Source organism: Onychomys torridus, chromosome 2 (assembly GCF_903995425.1).
Source record: "Onychomys torridus chromosome 2, mOncTor1.1, whole genome shotgun sequence".
Lineage (NCBI taxonomy): Eukaryota > Metazoa > Chordata > Mammalia > Rodentia > Cricetidae > Onychomys > Onychomys torridus.
Window position 1 is genome coordinate 159,366,142 of NC_050444.1, and position 14,730 is coordinate 159,380,871.

Consider the following 14,730-nt stretch of genomic DNA (forward strand, 5'->3'; position numbering starts at 1 on the left):
ACTTTGGAGCAACCAAAGAAAGCATCCTGAACTAGGCATGGTGGTGCAAACCTTCAATCCCAGCACTTGGAAGGCAGAGGAGGTCCAGGCCAACCTGGTCTATATGGTGAGTTTCAGGCCAGCCAGAGCTGTGTAGTAAGACACCATTAAAAAAAAAAAGCCGGCTGAGCAGTGGTGGCGCAAGCCTTTAATCCCAGCACTCAAGAGGCAGAGGCAGGTGGATCTCTGTGAGTTTGAGGCCAGCCTGGGCTACAGAGCGAGATCCAGGAAAGGCACAAAGCTACACAGACGAACCCTGTCTCGGGGGGAAAAAAAGCATCATTTGGTATGTGATGGATCACTGTGGAAGAGAAGGCTTGCTGAAGTTTGTTAGCTGGTATTCTAGGTGTGTGTGTGTGTGTGTGTGTGTGTGTGTGTGTGTGTGTGTGTGTTAGGGGCCAGGCACTGTTTTAAGAATCAGGCATTTTCATTTCACAGATGAAAAAAGTCAAGGCACAGGGACCATAAAGCAACTTCCCTAAGGTCAGCAAAGTGTGAGAGGAGGAAGAGGCTGTTTACAGCAGTGTGCTGCAGCAGGCGGGAGTGCTGGGGACCGATGCTCTCAGCCCCGGCTGCCATGGCAGCCCCCTGGGGAGCCTTGGAGACTTCAAAGAGCAGACCAGTTAGCATGTAGCTCAGTAGCAGGGCACTTGCCTGGAACGTGCAAGGCCCTGGTACTACAAAAAGGAAAATAAATCTGTATTAGGACTTGCTTTCCCACTGCCACTTTGATCCTTCAGGATCTTGGCCCTGCCCCCCATTCCCAGGCCTATCAGACCCAACTTGGGAAACAAGAACAAGCGTATTTGATTTCTTCTAGATCTGCCTGTTTTCCTTGGTGCCTGACCCCTGGACCAGACTGGTTACCCCAAAGCTGTCAACAGCTCTGGCATCCCATGGATAGGGTCCAGGCTGGGGAGGGCTGGCGCAATGAAAGCTTTTTTCTTTTGCCAAAGTTGACCAGGAGGGAGACACCAGGTACGGGAATCTAAAGCGTTCTCCTGAGTTGGCTCCTGGAACCAGATCGGCTGGGACACATATTCCGGGTGGTGACGATAATGGTGAGGTTATCGTTGTGGTTTTAGCCTGTGAGCATGAAAGCTGTGCCAGTCCCAGAGGTGGCCCAACTTCCCAAGGGGCGTTGCTGCTGAAGTGAAGAGGTGGGGTTCAGAGGTGTCTCAGGAAGGTTGGGAATCACTAAACACTGTGTCAACTGAACATATGGAGACATGCATGTGTGTCTTTCCAGCAAGGTAGAAGCTCTGAGCACAATTTAGGAGGGAGTGACCCAGTGTCCCGGGGGTGGATGACCAGGGCCATGGGCACAACAGGAAAGTTAGTTTCCCTCAGTCACTTCATGACTGTGATTAGCTCCCGACACATGGAAGGACCCATTTCACGGGGATCGCTGTCCATGGGGAAGCAGCCCCTGGGTGTAGCGGGGTAGGGGGAAGAAGTGGGAATGGAGGAGAATGAATGGGGATCAAACCCAGGCCCCTGGGTAGGCTAGGCAAATGGCTTATTTTGATTTGCTTGAGATACACAGTCTCCTGCAGTCTGGTCTCACATTGTTGTGTAGCCTAAGATGACCTTTAACCTCTGGCCCTCCTGCCTATACCCACCTTTGACGCCATACTTGGGGGGTGGAAACCCAGGGTCCATGCGTCTGAGGTGAGCAGTTACAAACTCAGCCATGCCCCGCCCCCCATGCTTTGTTTTTAAGGATAATACACCAACCAAATATGCTGACTCACGCCTGGTAATCCCAGCATTTGGACAACTGAGGCAGGAGGATTGTCTGAGTTTCCAAAGGCCAGTTTGGCCAAAGAGTGAGACTCTGTCTTTAAAAAAAAAAGAAGCCTGTTGGAAAAGGCTGCAGACAGTCATGGTGTATCTGCGGCCGAGATGGAGGAGGAGCATGGATGAGGTGGGACCTGGCACAAGTCTTGCAGTTCAGTGCTTCGGTGGGCTCTTGCCACGGTCTCTGTGGAAATTCAGTAAAAATGAATGTGGGGAGCATTCCAGAGCCACTCCTGTGTCGTCCTTCTCTCTTTCCAACCCTTTCCAATCCGCAAAACCTCTTGATTTTCCAAAGTGAAGCTGCTGCAATGCTGGTGTCGAGCAGAAGAGGGCGCACTCAACATGGCTATCTTGTAGAGCCGAGCAGGATCCGTGAGCTGTGTGGGTCTGACTGGGGGTGGGTGGTGGGTGGGGTGGGGTGGGGCGGTGGGGTGGCAGGCACAGCTACTCTGAGCCAAGCTGTCCTCCAGCTTGGGAGTGAGTGTACTGGGCCTGCATCCGCAGCCTCAGCCATTGGCTCCCCGACTCAGCCCCAAGCTGAGCTAGTTACTAACGCGGGCTTGTTTGTCCAGACCTCCCTGGCTCAGACCCCTAGCCGGTGGCGAGGCACCACTCGGGCGCTAGATGTTGATGAAGGATCCCTGGTCCCCGTCTGCTGTCTCAGGTTCCACGCAGCGCCCCTTCCTCCGAGTGACCCTGCGGTTCCGGTGGAATTTGGCATAGCAACGCAGCCCTGAGTAGAAGGAGGCAAGGATGTCATGCCTGCTGGTGACTGTCCCCTCCCTTTCCTTCCCCTCCAGCCTGCACAGGCTTCTCATCCTACAGCCCCTCCACACCACTGTGTTTGAAAAGAGTTTTAAGAAACTGGGCTGGTCGCACAGGCCTGTAACCCCAACACTCGGGAGACTGAGGCAGCAGGTTTGGGCTTAGTCTGCCAGGGCTACATAGCAGACTCAAAGCAAAACCAAACCAAAACAAAACAAAACAAACAAACAAACAAAAAACAAAACAAAGCAAACCAACACGTTGAATCTGGGGCTTTGAATATTAAGCACACATTCTATCACTGAACTACACACGATCTCATCTCCTATTTAGGAAAAAAAAGAAATTGAGCATGGTAGCCCACCCGTTAATGCCAGCATTCAGGAGACAGAGACAGGAGGATCTCTGTGAGTTCAAGGCCAGCCAAGGCTACAGTATAAGAAGACACAATTAGGCTCTGAATGTTGGCACCTTAGGGGTTCCTAGAAAGCAGGGTGAGCTCCTTGCCATCTGAGGCCCTCAGGAGGAGGTTTAACTCCTCAGAGCCCCCCCACACACACACACACAGTGCCCTTACCAGGCTAGGGCTGGATCACAGTTCAAGGACTGTGAGCCCAGGACTCAAAGGCTTGCCCTGTCTGCTCCTCTGTGAAGTGGCGTATGCTCTGAACACAGGCAACAGCATCTTACAGCACATCCTAATAACCCTGGTCGGTCTCTACCCTCCTTAGCCTTCCAGCCTGCTCCCTGTCCTCAACTGCCCCAAGTCCTGCGGTTTTTGGCAGGGGAACACAGGGTCTCATGCATCCCAGACTAGCTAACTGGGAATGACTTTGAACTCCCAATCCCCCTGCCTCCGCCTCCCAAGTGCTTAGACTGTATTCATGGACCACTACACCCAATTCACACTGGCAATAGAACCCAGGCTAGGCAAGCTACGCTGAGTCTCATCCTCAGCCCCAGAAAGATCTTTTAAATGCAGAGGCTAGACCACGTGACTCCTCTGCTTCAGCAGGGACTTCCAATCGCTAATAAAACAAAATCCAAATGAGAGCAACAAAGTCAGTGTGGCTCTTCTAGAAGCTTCCCTCATCTCCTTCATAACCTTCTCCAGGTCACTATACACCAAGTCAGGCTGTTCCTGCCCAAGGTCCCAGGCCTTTCCTTCTGCCTCCTACCAGAGCCCCTGGGTTCTCTTTCAACCTCCATCTCCCACTCTCCTCTCTTCCTAAGGACTCTATAACATCCTGTGAGACTACCTACCAACCTTTCAGGCTTTCTCTACAGCCGTTATGACTTTCTGGGGACTTTTCCTTTTCCACTTTTCTTTTTTTGGGGTGGGTAGGTGAGTGTAGGGTGGTTGGGATGGATACAATACCCTCTCTAGCCCAGGCTGCCCTGGATAGAACTCCATACGTGACTGAGGATGACTTTGAACCCGTGAGTCTCCTATCTCTACCTCTGGAGTGCTAATCACAGGCGTGAGCCCGGCGCCTGGCTCCAGAGGCAGCTTATCGATGGCTTTGTTTCTCAACATCTCATTTCACTGGAATGTAACACAGAAGTGGAGAAGGTGCAGGCTCTTTTATTACTGTGAACTAGACTTGGAGTGCGGCTCGGGTTCACTCAGCAGCTAGGGAAGGAATCTGCAGTCAGAGCCCAGAATGCAGGTTGAATATCGTCGCTTGGCTTGGCAATGTAAATGCCTTGTTTTTAATAGGGCGCTTATCTCTCAGAGGTGTGTGCTGAAATAAATACTGAATAAAAACATAAAGATCATACTGAAACAAGGGAAGTGGAGGTGACAGTCCCACCAGGCTGGCCACATGTTGCTCGTTATTGAATTGCAGCAATGGGAACCAGAGGGCTGTGATACTATGACTACTGTAGTGTGGGTATGAAGATGCTCGGACAACAGAAGTAGAATTACTTTTCCTCCATATTTCTCCTTGACATTTTTTTTCTTTAAAATTTATCTTGATCCAGGCATAGTGGTGTATGCCTTTAATCTCAGCACTCGGGAGGCAGAGCCAGGTGGATCTCTGTGAGTTCGAGGCCAGCCTGGTCTACAGAGCAAGATCCAGGACAGGCACCAAAACTACGCAGAGAAACCCTGTCTCGAAAAACCAAAAAAAAAAAAAAAGTAAAATTTATCTTGAGTCTGAATGTTTGGTCTGCTTGTATGTATGTGCACTATGTTTGGTGTCTGTGAAGGTCAGAAGAGGGAACTGGATCCCTTGGAACTGGAGTTATGTATGGATGGTCCTGAGCTTGGGTTCAGGGAACTGAACCCGGGTCCTCTGCAAGAGCAGCAGAGGACCATGCTCTTAACTGCTTAGCCATCTCTTCAGCCCATCTCTGACCTTGCCTTTCATATGGGTAGGGGATTGAACTCAAGGCCTGGCAAGTGCTCTACCACTGAGCTATGCCTTCAGTGATTTATGTATTTATTTATTTAGAGACTGGGTTTTACTATGTAGAACAGGCTGGCCTTGAACTCACAGAGATCCACCTACCCCTGCCTCCTGAGTGCAAGGACTAAAATCATGCACTCCCACGCCTAACAAGTCCTTTTTAGAGCAGTTCTCAGGTAGTGGAGCCTGGTGCCTCACGCCTTTAATACCAGCACTCAGGAAGCAAGACAGGTGAACCTCTGTGAGTTCAAGGCTGGCCTGGTCTACATAGTGAGTTCCAGGACAGCCAGGGCTGCACAGTGAGACTCTGTCTAAGAGAAAAAAAGTTCTGAGGCAGAGCTATGCTGAGTCGCATAGGCAGGCCTCAAATGCATGATCCTCCGGCCTCAGCCTCTCGAGTGCTGGGATTACAGGTATATACCACCAGGGCAGTTTTCTTCCTATTATTCTTCATTATCTTCCCCTTTCCCTCTCCCCTCCTCCCTTTTCTTTCCCTCTCTCTTCCTCGCTCCTCTCCTTTTTTCCTGTGATAAAATAAAATAAACCCAAAAAAAAAACAAAAGAGAAGGAAGGAGAGAGTCATCAGCAATGCCGCAGACCTTTAATTCCAGCTACCTGAGAGGCTGAGGCAGGAGGATCATGCATTTGAGGCCTGCCTATGCGACTCAGTATTACTCTGCCTCAGGACTTTCCGTCACTGCTGTTCTTGCTGAGACTCTACTACCAAGGCGTTCTTCCACGCACCCCACTCTCCTAAATATGTGTTTGAGTAAGTCACCTCACCCCACTTTCGAAGTGGGGATCATAAAACCTTCCAGGGGTGACTGAAGATTCCAGGCAGGAAAGGACTCGGCATGGGACAGGCAACAGTGGCACCTGTGTGCACGGGGCACACCCTTCTGTTTGAGGTGGGCGCTCAGGGCAGTTAAACCAGTAGTCCAGTGAACCCTTCCCTGTGACTGCTGCAATCCCACCCAGTTCTCTGTTCTCTGTTCCCCACTGTCTCCCTTGGAAAGCCTCCCATCTAGAATTCTGCTGAGAACATGCCAGTCTTCTCAGGCTGGCTCTTATTTAAAGAGATATGTTCCTGTCTCCTCTCTTCTCCCCGCTCCTGATGCTGAGAGATCACACCAGCTTGTATTTCAAGGGGTGAGAAACACAAATCTGAGAAATGATGCCAGGAATGGAGACGCATCGAGCTGACAGATTGGAAGGCCCCAGCAAAGCTGTTCCTACTGATGCCTTCAGCTCCCAGGGGGTTCTCCTACCCACTCCCTCTCCCTGGCCCCTCCATCACATGCACCCTCTGCCAGGAAACCTCATGCCCCACTCATTGCAGAGCTGGCCGGACAACAAAGGCTTCACGGTTCTGGGAGCATGGTGGGGAGGGGGCTCTCCCCATCCCAGAGTCCAGACTGACCTTCCATGCACATGCAGTCATCAAAACATTTGTTGTTGAGGCCGCGGTTGTGGGGCGTACAGAGATATTCCCGGAGGTCGCAGCAAGTTCCTGGCAACATAGCAAACACATGTGGTCAGCCAAGCTGAGCGGATCCTCCCCACTGCCCTGCATGGAGTCCCACTGGACAGGAGATCCATCATATGTGTGGCAAGCCATGCCCTGGTAGGCCATCTGGTGTGCAAGGCTCCGGGCTGGAACTACTGCGGGATGTGGTGGATGAAATCCCCGGGGGCAGGTGGCACAGACCCAAGCCTCCCCAGATGGGCCACTTGATTGATCATGGGAGGGTCAAAGGTGGTGTGGGGTTCACCTCCCAGGGATGGGGTTGTAATAGCGAGGGGTGCCAAAGGTAGAGCCAGCTGAGAGCTGGGAGGGGCCTTAGGGATCATGGACGCCAACGTCCTCTTGGACAGATGGGGAAAATGAAGCCTTGGGTAGCTACAGGGATATCCTAGGCAGGCCTGAGGCAGCTCTTTGCCCATTACAGAGCTGGCTTCCAAGTACCATCCTGTTGGCCCTGACTCCAGTCTTTTCTTCACACTCAGAGTATGGACAGTGATATAGGAACAGACAGCCTGTCTGGGCTGATGTCTTGCTTCTACAATTCCAAAATGGCTACCATTTTGCAGAATATCCTGGGGATGTGGTGCAGTGGAGATGGCCACTTGAGCTTCCCTGCCCCCACCTCCCAAAGCACTCAATATTTGGTAGCAAAAAGGGACATCAGTCACTGATCTGCTGTGAATGGTTTCAGGAGTCACCTTGTCCCATGTCCCACCCACCCCTTCCCTCAGCAGCTCCAAACAACAGCCAGCACGGCCAAGACCAGGGCCACCGCTTCTGCCCAGCATGGGGCTTCCCTAGGAGGCAAGGCTTTTCTCTGGCTCCTTTTGGGCCAGCATGACATCAGGCCTGAGGTCTCTCTGTCAACTTGTTTCCTCTCTTGCCTTTAATAAGTGTCACCACCAACACCCCAGATAAGCATCCCCCAAGACGGGGTCTGGCCTGCAACTCCCTGTGCACCCCAGGATGACCTTGAACTCCTCCTGGTCCTCCTGCCCTTCACTTTCCAAGCACTGTGATGACAGGGGTTACCCCACCACAGCTTCTAATTCCACCTCCGAGTCGGCTCTGGGAGGTCCACCTGACCCCACAGGGCCAGCAGTTCAGACTCCAGCCAAACAGCCGGCCCTGTCCGCATCGTGCTGAGATGGGTAGGGCTGTTGAACAGGAGCGGGTGTCATTGGAACCATCCCCAGAAAGCCAGGTGGTGCCATGATGAGGGGACTGAATTAACCCCTGTGGGTGTTGAGAGGACGAGGTCAGGAGCAGACAGTCTGACTCAGGGCAGGGTGGGTTGCAGGTAAGAAGCTTAGGAACCAAGTTGGCTCAGGCTGTGTGATCTTCGAAAAAGTCCTTGGCCTCTTGGGGGGCTTAATAGCCTTGCTTTATCTTTATACTAAGTCAGTCAGACTTCACACCCCCACCTTACCCCAGTTCTCTCCTCCTCCCCTCTCTCTAAGTCATTCTACGAGTTTGTATGTGGTAGTGACTCTCAGGATACTGGTGGCTGCTGCATTTACTATTTATTGTGCATAAAGGGTCATGACCCTCAGCCTTGCTCCCATGCTAGAAGCCCTGTCTTCCTGCCTTTCTGGCATTCCTTCCCAGCCTGGTGCCTCAAGTGTGGGTATTGGGGTCCCAGGGTACCTGGCAGGCAATCCTGGTGATGGTCACATGGTTCTCCCTCAGCTGGCGACGTCTCGTTACCGTCACTGGTAAAGTGACTCCAGTGTTTCTCTGGGGACAGGAAATTGGGGGTCAGATTCAGCACAAGACTTAGGTGTCTCAGTGGCCACTCCCATGGTGTGGCTTGAACAAGACCCTCTGCCTCTCTCTGCTTTGCTTCCCTCCCTAAAGCAGATCCCATAGCCTGTCTCCCTGTAAGAGACACGGGACCTGGCTAGTGTGCAGAGAGTGTGGGATACCATTTGTCACGGTGAATGTCAGGTCCAGCTTAGACTGATGCACTCCAGCCCACCTTTGGACACCTGTGGGTCACCCTGGACTCAGCAAATGTCCTCCCTCAACAGGTGCTGGAGAGAGGATTCCAAACATGGGGTGGGATGGCAAGGTAGGCCTACCTTTCTTCTTTGAAGCAGGCCAGACCTCTGGCTTTAAGTCTTCATAGTCAGTCCAGTCAAATAAGGCCATGTCCAGTGTGGGCATCACGTCCCCGTCAGACCTGGGCTGTGCCTGCAGAAGATGAGGCAGGGGAGGAGACCCAGAGCCTTCCAAGTGAAGATGCCAAGGCAATGACAAGGGAGGCTGATCTGATGTTGAGGATTTCTAAGCCCATCGAGGAGGGAACTAGAAGTGGACCCACTGCTCATTCCGTCCTTCCTCTCAGGGTCCTGTGAAGACTGCATGCAGGCCTCGACCCCACTCACAACACAGGCCCACTCACAACCCTGACCCACTCACAACACAGGCCCACTCACAACCTTGACCCACTCACAATGGCCAATATCATGGAAACTACTGAGGACCAGCTATCACGGCTGGGTCCTCACGTACCTGATCACCAGGATTCAGCAAGGCAGAGACTGTAACTAGCTGCTTATGGCCACAGCTTTTGACAGACTCTCAGGAGTATGAGAAGAAGAAAGAGGACAGAGGAAACCTACTGCCGTCTCCTGATGCTCAGGAGATGTGGTCCAACCTGCCAGTGATGCCTGGAAGAGCTAACCCCTGTGTGTAGCTGTTTTTTCTCTCTCACACACACTCATGTGGTATTGCATTCCCAAAATATTGTGCACCCTAATAAACTTATCTGGTGTCAGAGACAGAACAGCCACAATATTAAAATAGAGGTTAGGCAATGGTAGCACACGCCTTTAATCCCAGCACTTAGGAGGCAGAGCCAGGCAGATCTCTGTGAGTTCAAGGCCACATTGGAAACAGCCAGGCAGGTGACACATGCCTTTAATCCCAGGGAGTGATGGCAGAAAGAGAAAGATGTATAAGGCATGAAGACCAGAAACTAGAAGCATTTGGCTGCTTAAGCTTATAGGCTTTGGAGCAGCATGGTTCAGTTGAGACCCATTCTGGATGAGGGCTCAGAGGCTTCCAGCCTGAGGAAACAGGATCAGCTGAGGAACTAGCAAGGTGAGGTAGCTGTAGCTTGTTCTGCTTCTCTGATCTTCCAGCATTCACCCTAATAACTGGCCTCAGGTTTGATTTTATTAATAAGACTCTTTAAGATTACTACTACTACTACTACTACTACTACTACTACTACTACACACACACACACACACACACACACACACACACACCTCTTATGAGTCTAATTTACAAATGAGGCACAATCAAGGCTGGAGAGATGGCTCAGCGGTTAAGAGTGCAGAGGACCTGAGTTCAGTTCCCAGTACCCACATCAGGTATTTCACACGTGCCTGTAACTCCAGCTCCAAGGGATCTTGTTGCCCCTGGCCTCCAAAGGCACCTCCACTCATGTGCACATACCATTTTCCCCAAACATACAAATTAAAATTTTTAAAAAATCAGTTTAAGCTGGGTGATGATGGCGTATGCCTTTAATTCCAGCACTCAGGAGGCAGAGGCAGAGGCAGGCAGATCTCTATGAGTTCAAGACTAGCCTGGTCTACAGAATGAGTTCCAGGACAGCTAAGGATGTTACACAGAGAAACTCTCTCAAAAAAACAAACGAATAAAAAATCAGTTTAAATGAGGCACAGCAAAAGATTAACAAGAACTCACAAAACAGTGCAGCATGGCAGTGGACTGTGACAGAGGGATGTGACTCTCTCTTTCCTTTTCTACCTCTCCCTCCATTTCCCTCTTCCTTCCTTTCTTTCTGGTCAGCTCCTGTGCCCTTCACAGGAGAGAATGGCTGGTCAGCTTCTGTCCCCTTCTAGAGTCACCAGCATCCAGATTTGTGTGAGTTTCCCTGTCCCCTTCCCATTCACTTTTTCAGAGTTGAGGAGTAGACAAGTCAACCCCCTCACTGACCTAGGTCACTCTAGGTCATGGGTTTTTAAATCTCTGTGGCTGCTTTCCAAACTCTTCCAGACTTTAAAGGTCTTCCTCAAGAGTCCTACCCCTATGTGTGTAAAGACCAGCATGCTGAGGTGCCACTGTTTTCCTGGTTGTCTTCAGCACAAGCCCCAAGGCCATGTCCTCTGGGTGTTGGCAAGCCTCCTGCAGACAGAATACCTAGTGGGGTGGAAGCTTAACAGCTTCCACTACTACCGTCCTTCTGTGCCTCAGTTTACCTAAGTAGATCAGGAGGTGAATCAACTAAAACCCAAGCAGCTGGTCACACCTGTGAGGCATTTTTCTTGATTGGATCATTCAAGGTGAGAAAACCCGCCCTGAATCTGGGCCACAGCTTCTGGTGGCACCCAGAGTAAAAGGACATGAGAGAAGGAAGCTTTTGCATTTTGTCTGCTTGTCCTCACTTTTGGTGGCAAGTCCATCTGTCCCGCTGCTGAGGCACTTGCTGGTATTAGAAGTTACTTCTTTAGGATTACGACATAGAGAAGACCAGCTGAGATATCCGGCCTCATGAACCAAACAGCTACCTGATTCTTCGCCTTCCCATGGGGAGACAGCGGCTGTTGGACCAGCTGGACCACAGCCTGCAAGCCACTCCAGGAAACTTCTTTTTGATATATACCTTAATTCTACCAGTTCTGTTCCTCTGGAGAACCCTGACGGGAGGTTAGCAGGAGTCTCAAAGGCATGTTTAGCAAGGCCGCATGCCCTTACCTGGGGTCTCAGGGAAGTAACTGGCAGGATCCGGGATTCTTCTGTGGTAGGCGTGGCAGCGTCTGCTGTGGTTAGGAAGAGCATGGTGGGGGCCAGGCTGGTAGAAGACTCTTCTACAGCAGTCTCCAGCAGCTGGTCTTCAGAGGGTTCCACCTTCTTCATTAGGGAGCTGGGGCCACGGATGGCAGCTCGGCCTGTGACAAGGCAAGCACAGGGTGACCAGCCTGCTGCTCAGTGTCTACCTACAGGGCAGCCCGTCTTTTCTGTTGTAAGCCGAGGGCTGCTGGGCATCATGATCTATTCAACATCCTTGCTGCCTACCCTGCCAGAGACCTGGAAACAGCAGTCACTTCGGGAAAGGGACTGGTTAGAGGATTTTCCTCGAGGAAGCTGCGTTTTAAAAAGCCTGGATCCAGGATGCCTGGGGGCAGCCAGGGACATAAAACCACAGAAGGCTTACTGGAGGAGGTGAGATTCATGGAGGCTGAGGGACTTGGAGAGAAACATGGCAGGAGAGCCATTACTTGCATGCATGCACGCACGTGTGTGTGTGTGTGCACACACACACACACACCACTTCACAATAAATACTTCATCTAACTACTACAGGAACTCTGAGAAGTAGTTGCTGTTTATCTACAGTGGAGAAACCCAAGCCAGAGAGGCTAGGCAGTTTGACCAAGGCCACACAGCTCCTGTGTAGCAGAGCATAGATTTGAACCTCTGTCCTGAGTGCAAAGCCAATGCGTTTAACTCCTGGGGCCACCTTCGAAGACACTCAGGTGTGGAAGGGTGACTGTAGGTGGGCACAGGGTCACAAACAATGGGCCCACGACAAAAGATGGGGGTGGGGTGGAATCGTCTACACTTGTCCTTGTAAGACACGGCTATATGTTGATCTGGATCCCTTGGGGTCACCCCACCTTGCAGAAATGAACCCCAGTCAGCCTGAGCCTTCACAGTGATGATGAACTGGCCTGGCCTATGGACTTCATCTGTCCACTGCTACTCCGTCACCCTCCCTCAGGAGGGTCCTGACACTTCACCGAAGCCAAGGAACTTCTTGGAAACTGGGGGCACCCTGTGTACTATGCTCTCCTGCTGGTCCTCAGGCATCAGCAGCTTCCAAATTGGCACAGGAGACGCCTGAGAACGGGAGGGCGTACAATGAAGCTTGTCCCTGCCATGTGGGGGTCGAAGCTGACCTGGCAGGGAAGCAAGTGCCCTCTCTCACTATCTGCAGAAAGGGGATGCGGCGGATGCTCCACTTTCTTCCTAGAGAAACACTCCCACCTGTCCATCTGTGGCACTTGCTTTGACCCTAGGGGCAGTCTTGTCACATGAAAAGACTTAGTAGTCAGGTGACTTGTGCAGGCTCAGGGCCAGGTGAGGCTAGGGCAGGGGCCAGCTGGTTGTGGGGGCGGGACCAGCCTGGCTGCGGGGGAGGGGCCAGCTGGTTGGAGATGTTCAGGTTTGTCAGAGACTGTTCATTTGGGCCAAAGGATCCTCAGCCTGGGTGACCACAGACACTGGGAATGGAAGCAGAGAACTTGTTAAGGAAGGTGAACACATGGGAGGGTGACATCTCTCTCAAGATGCGGCAGTATATAGCTTTGCTGCCCCCCAAGGACCCAGAGCTTGGTCTTGGCGCTGGAGAGATGACTCAGAATTTAAGAGCATGCACTGCTCTTGCAAAGGGCCTGAGTTCCATTCCCAGCATCCATGTCAGGTGGCTCTGGCCTCCGAAGGCACTGTACTCACATGCACATGTCCACACACACATACATATAATTAAAATAATAAAAATAACTCTTAAAAAATAAAAGAAAGAAAGAAAAACTTGGTTCTCCAGCCTGTGGCTCTACTTGGAAGCACTGGGATCTCTGGGAGATAGGGCTTCGTAGAAGGAACTTGAATCGCTGGGAGTACCTCTAAAGGGGATACGAAGATCCAGCTATTCCTGTGCTGTCTCTCCCTCCCTCTCCTCTCTCTCTCTGTCTCTCTTCCTCCTCCTTTTCTTCCTGGCCACTGAGCACCAAGAGATGAGCAGCTCTATGCTACCTCCACGATGCTCTGCCTCATTACCGGTTCAAGCAACCACAGGCTGGATGCTATGAATCCTTAATTCCAAATCAGCCTTTTCCACTTTGTGCTGAGTTTCCCAGAGATTTTGTCACCGTGACAGACAGCTGACTACCACACGGGGTCACTGGTGATCAGGGTTGGAGGATACTAACCAGGGAGCCCAGATGGATTTAGTAGCGATTGCTCGGGTGATGAGCCTGAGCTCTTCGAGCATCAGGTCATCTCCTCCTACACTAAGGTTGGGCAATATCTTTGCAGAGGCTTAGGAAGGTGACTTTCCCAAGGCCACAAACTAGTGAGTAGTGGAGGCAGACACTGATCTCAACAGATCTGGCTGCCGAGTCCAAGCTTTTAGCTCCCATTCTGTTCCTGAGCTCATTAAAGGATGTGCTCGGAGGAGGGTTCCCAGCTCTTCTATCTGTATACAGGCAGGGCTCAGAGTCGGGTAGATTTATGTCAGTGCAAGGTAATCTTCCCGACCTAGGATCGCCTAAGGAAGCAGAACCTGGATTGCAGGTTCCCGGTTCTCCACCTCTGCCCCTCCCCCTTGGCCTCTCCCTGCAGACCACTCTGACTTTAGTAAGATTCATCCCCTCTTCTGGGAGCCCACTTCTGCCCATCTGGGGGGCTCTGAATAGTCTTTCCCAGGCGTTAAAACACTGGCTTTCTGACCACTTCCTGCCCTTGGCATTGGCCTAGAGCTTTCCCAGAGTGAAGGGCCCGCAAGTCTCCAGCTACCTCGGTGCAGTCGCAGCCGGTCCCTGCGCCTCTTGTGTTCTCTGCCTCGTTTCTTCATCCTCTCCCACCCGGAAGAACGGGGCTCCTTCTCAGGATAGGGCAATGCCAGCCCCAGAGGTTGATCCTTGTCCTGCAGAAGGCCATCAGGGCGCTGACCAAGTGTCATCCCAGAAGCCTGCCTACTGGCAGTGACTACAGTCCCCTCCTGGGCCCGGCTGGGCATGCCTGGGCCCCTGTCCTTCTTGCCCAGGCCCCGTCGGCCATGATGGCTGGCCTGAGGCACCCACAGTGAAGAGCTGGGAAGGTGGGGATGGGTTTCAGGCAGGTTCCGTGCAGAGGATCCAGACGCAAGGGTGCCTGCTACATGGAGCTCTGGGAATAGCAGAAGGACCAGGAACAGCATGGGGACCTTGGCAACAGTGGGCCCTGCCATTGGCTCTCCCTAAAAGAAAAATAACATATAAGGGCAGTACACAGCACCTCCCAAAGCTTCATATCTGTACCCCATTATCCAAACTGCGCGCGCGCGCGCACACACACACACACACATGGTTTTTCGAGACAGGGTTTCTCTGTGTAGTTTTGGTGCCTTTCCTGGAACTCACTTGGTAGCCCAGGCTGGCCTCGAACTCA

At 51.9% G+C, this 14,730-nt stretch overlaps 1 protein-coding gene across 2 annotated transcripts in view; it reads right to left on the reverse strand.

Moving 5' to 3' along the window:
* Positions 1-270: 270 nt before the first annotated feature.
* Positions 271-14,730, reverse strand: part of Draxin (dorsal inhibitory axon guidance protein) — a 29,729-nt gene continuing 15,269 nt past the window's right edge. For both annotated transcript variants that reach the window (XM_036177914.1, XM_036177913.1), the window contains exons 2-7: positions 14,098-14,539; positions 11,275-11,468; positions 8,625-8,736; positions 8,191-8,280; positions 6,439-6,528; positions 271-2,572 (exon numbers count right to left, since the gene is read on the reverse strand). In XM_036177914.1, the coding sequence (XP_036033807.1) occupies positions 2,460-2,572; positions 6,439-6,528; positions 8,191-8,280; positions 8,625-8,736; positions 11,275-11,468; positions 14,098-14,530 (1,032 nt within the window). In that variant the 5' untranslated portion in view covers positions 14,531-14,539 and the 3' untranslated portion in view covers positions 271-2,459. The remainder of the gene's footprint in view (positions 2,573-6,438; positions 6,529-8,190; positions 8,281-8,624; positions 8,737-11,274; positions 11,469-14,097; positions 14,540-14,730) is intronic.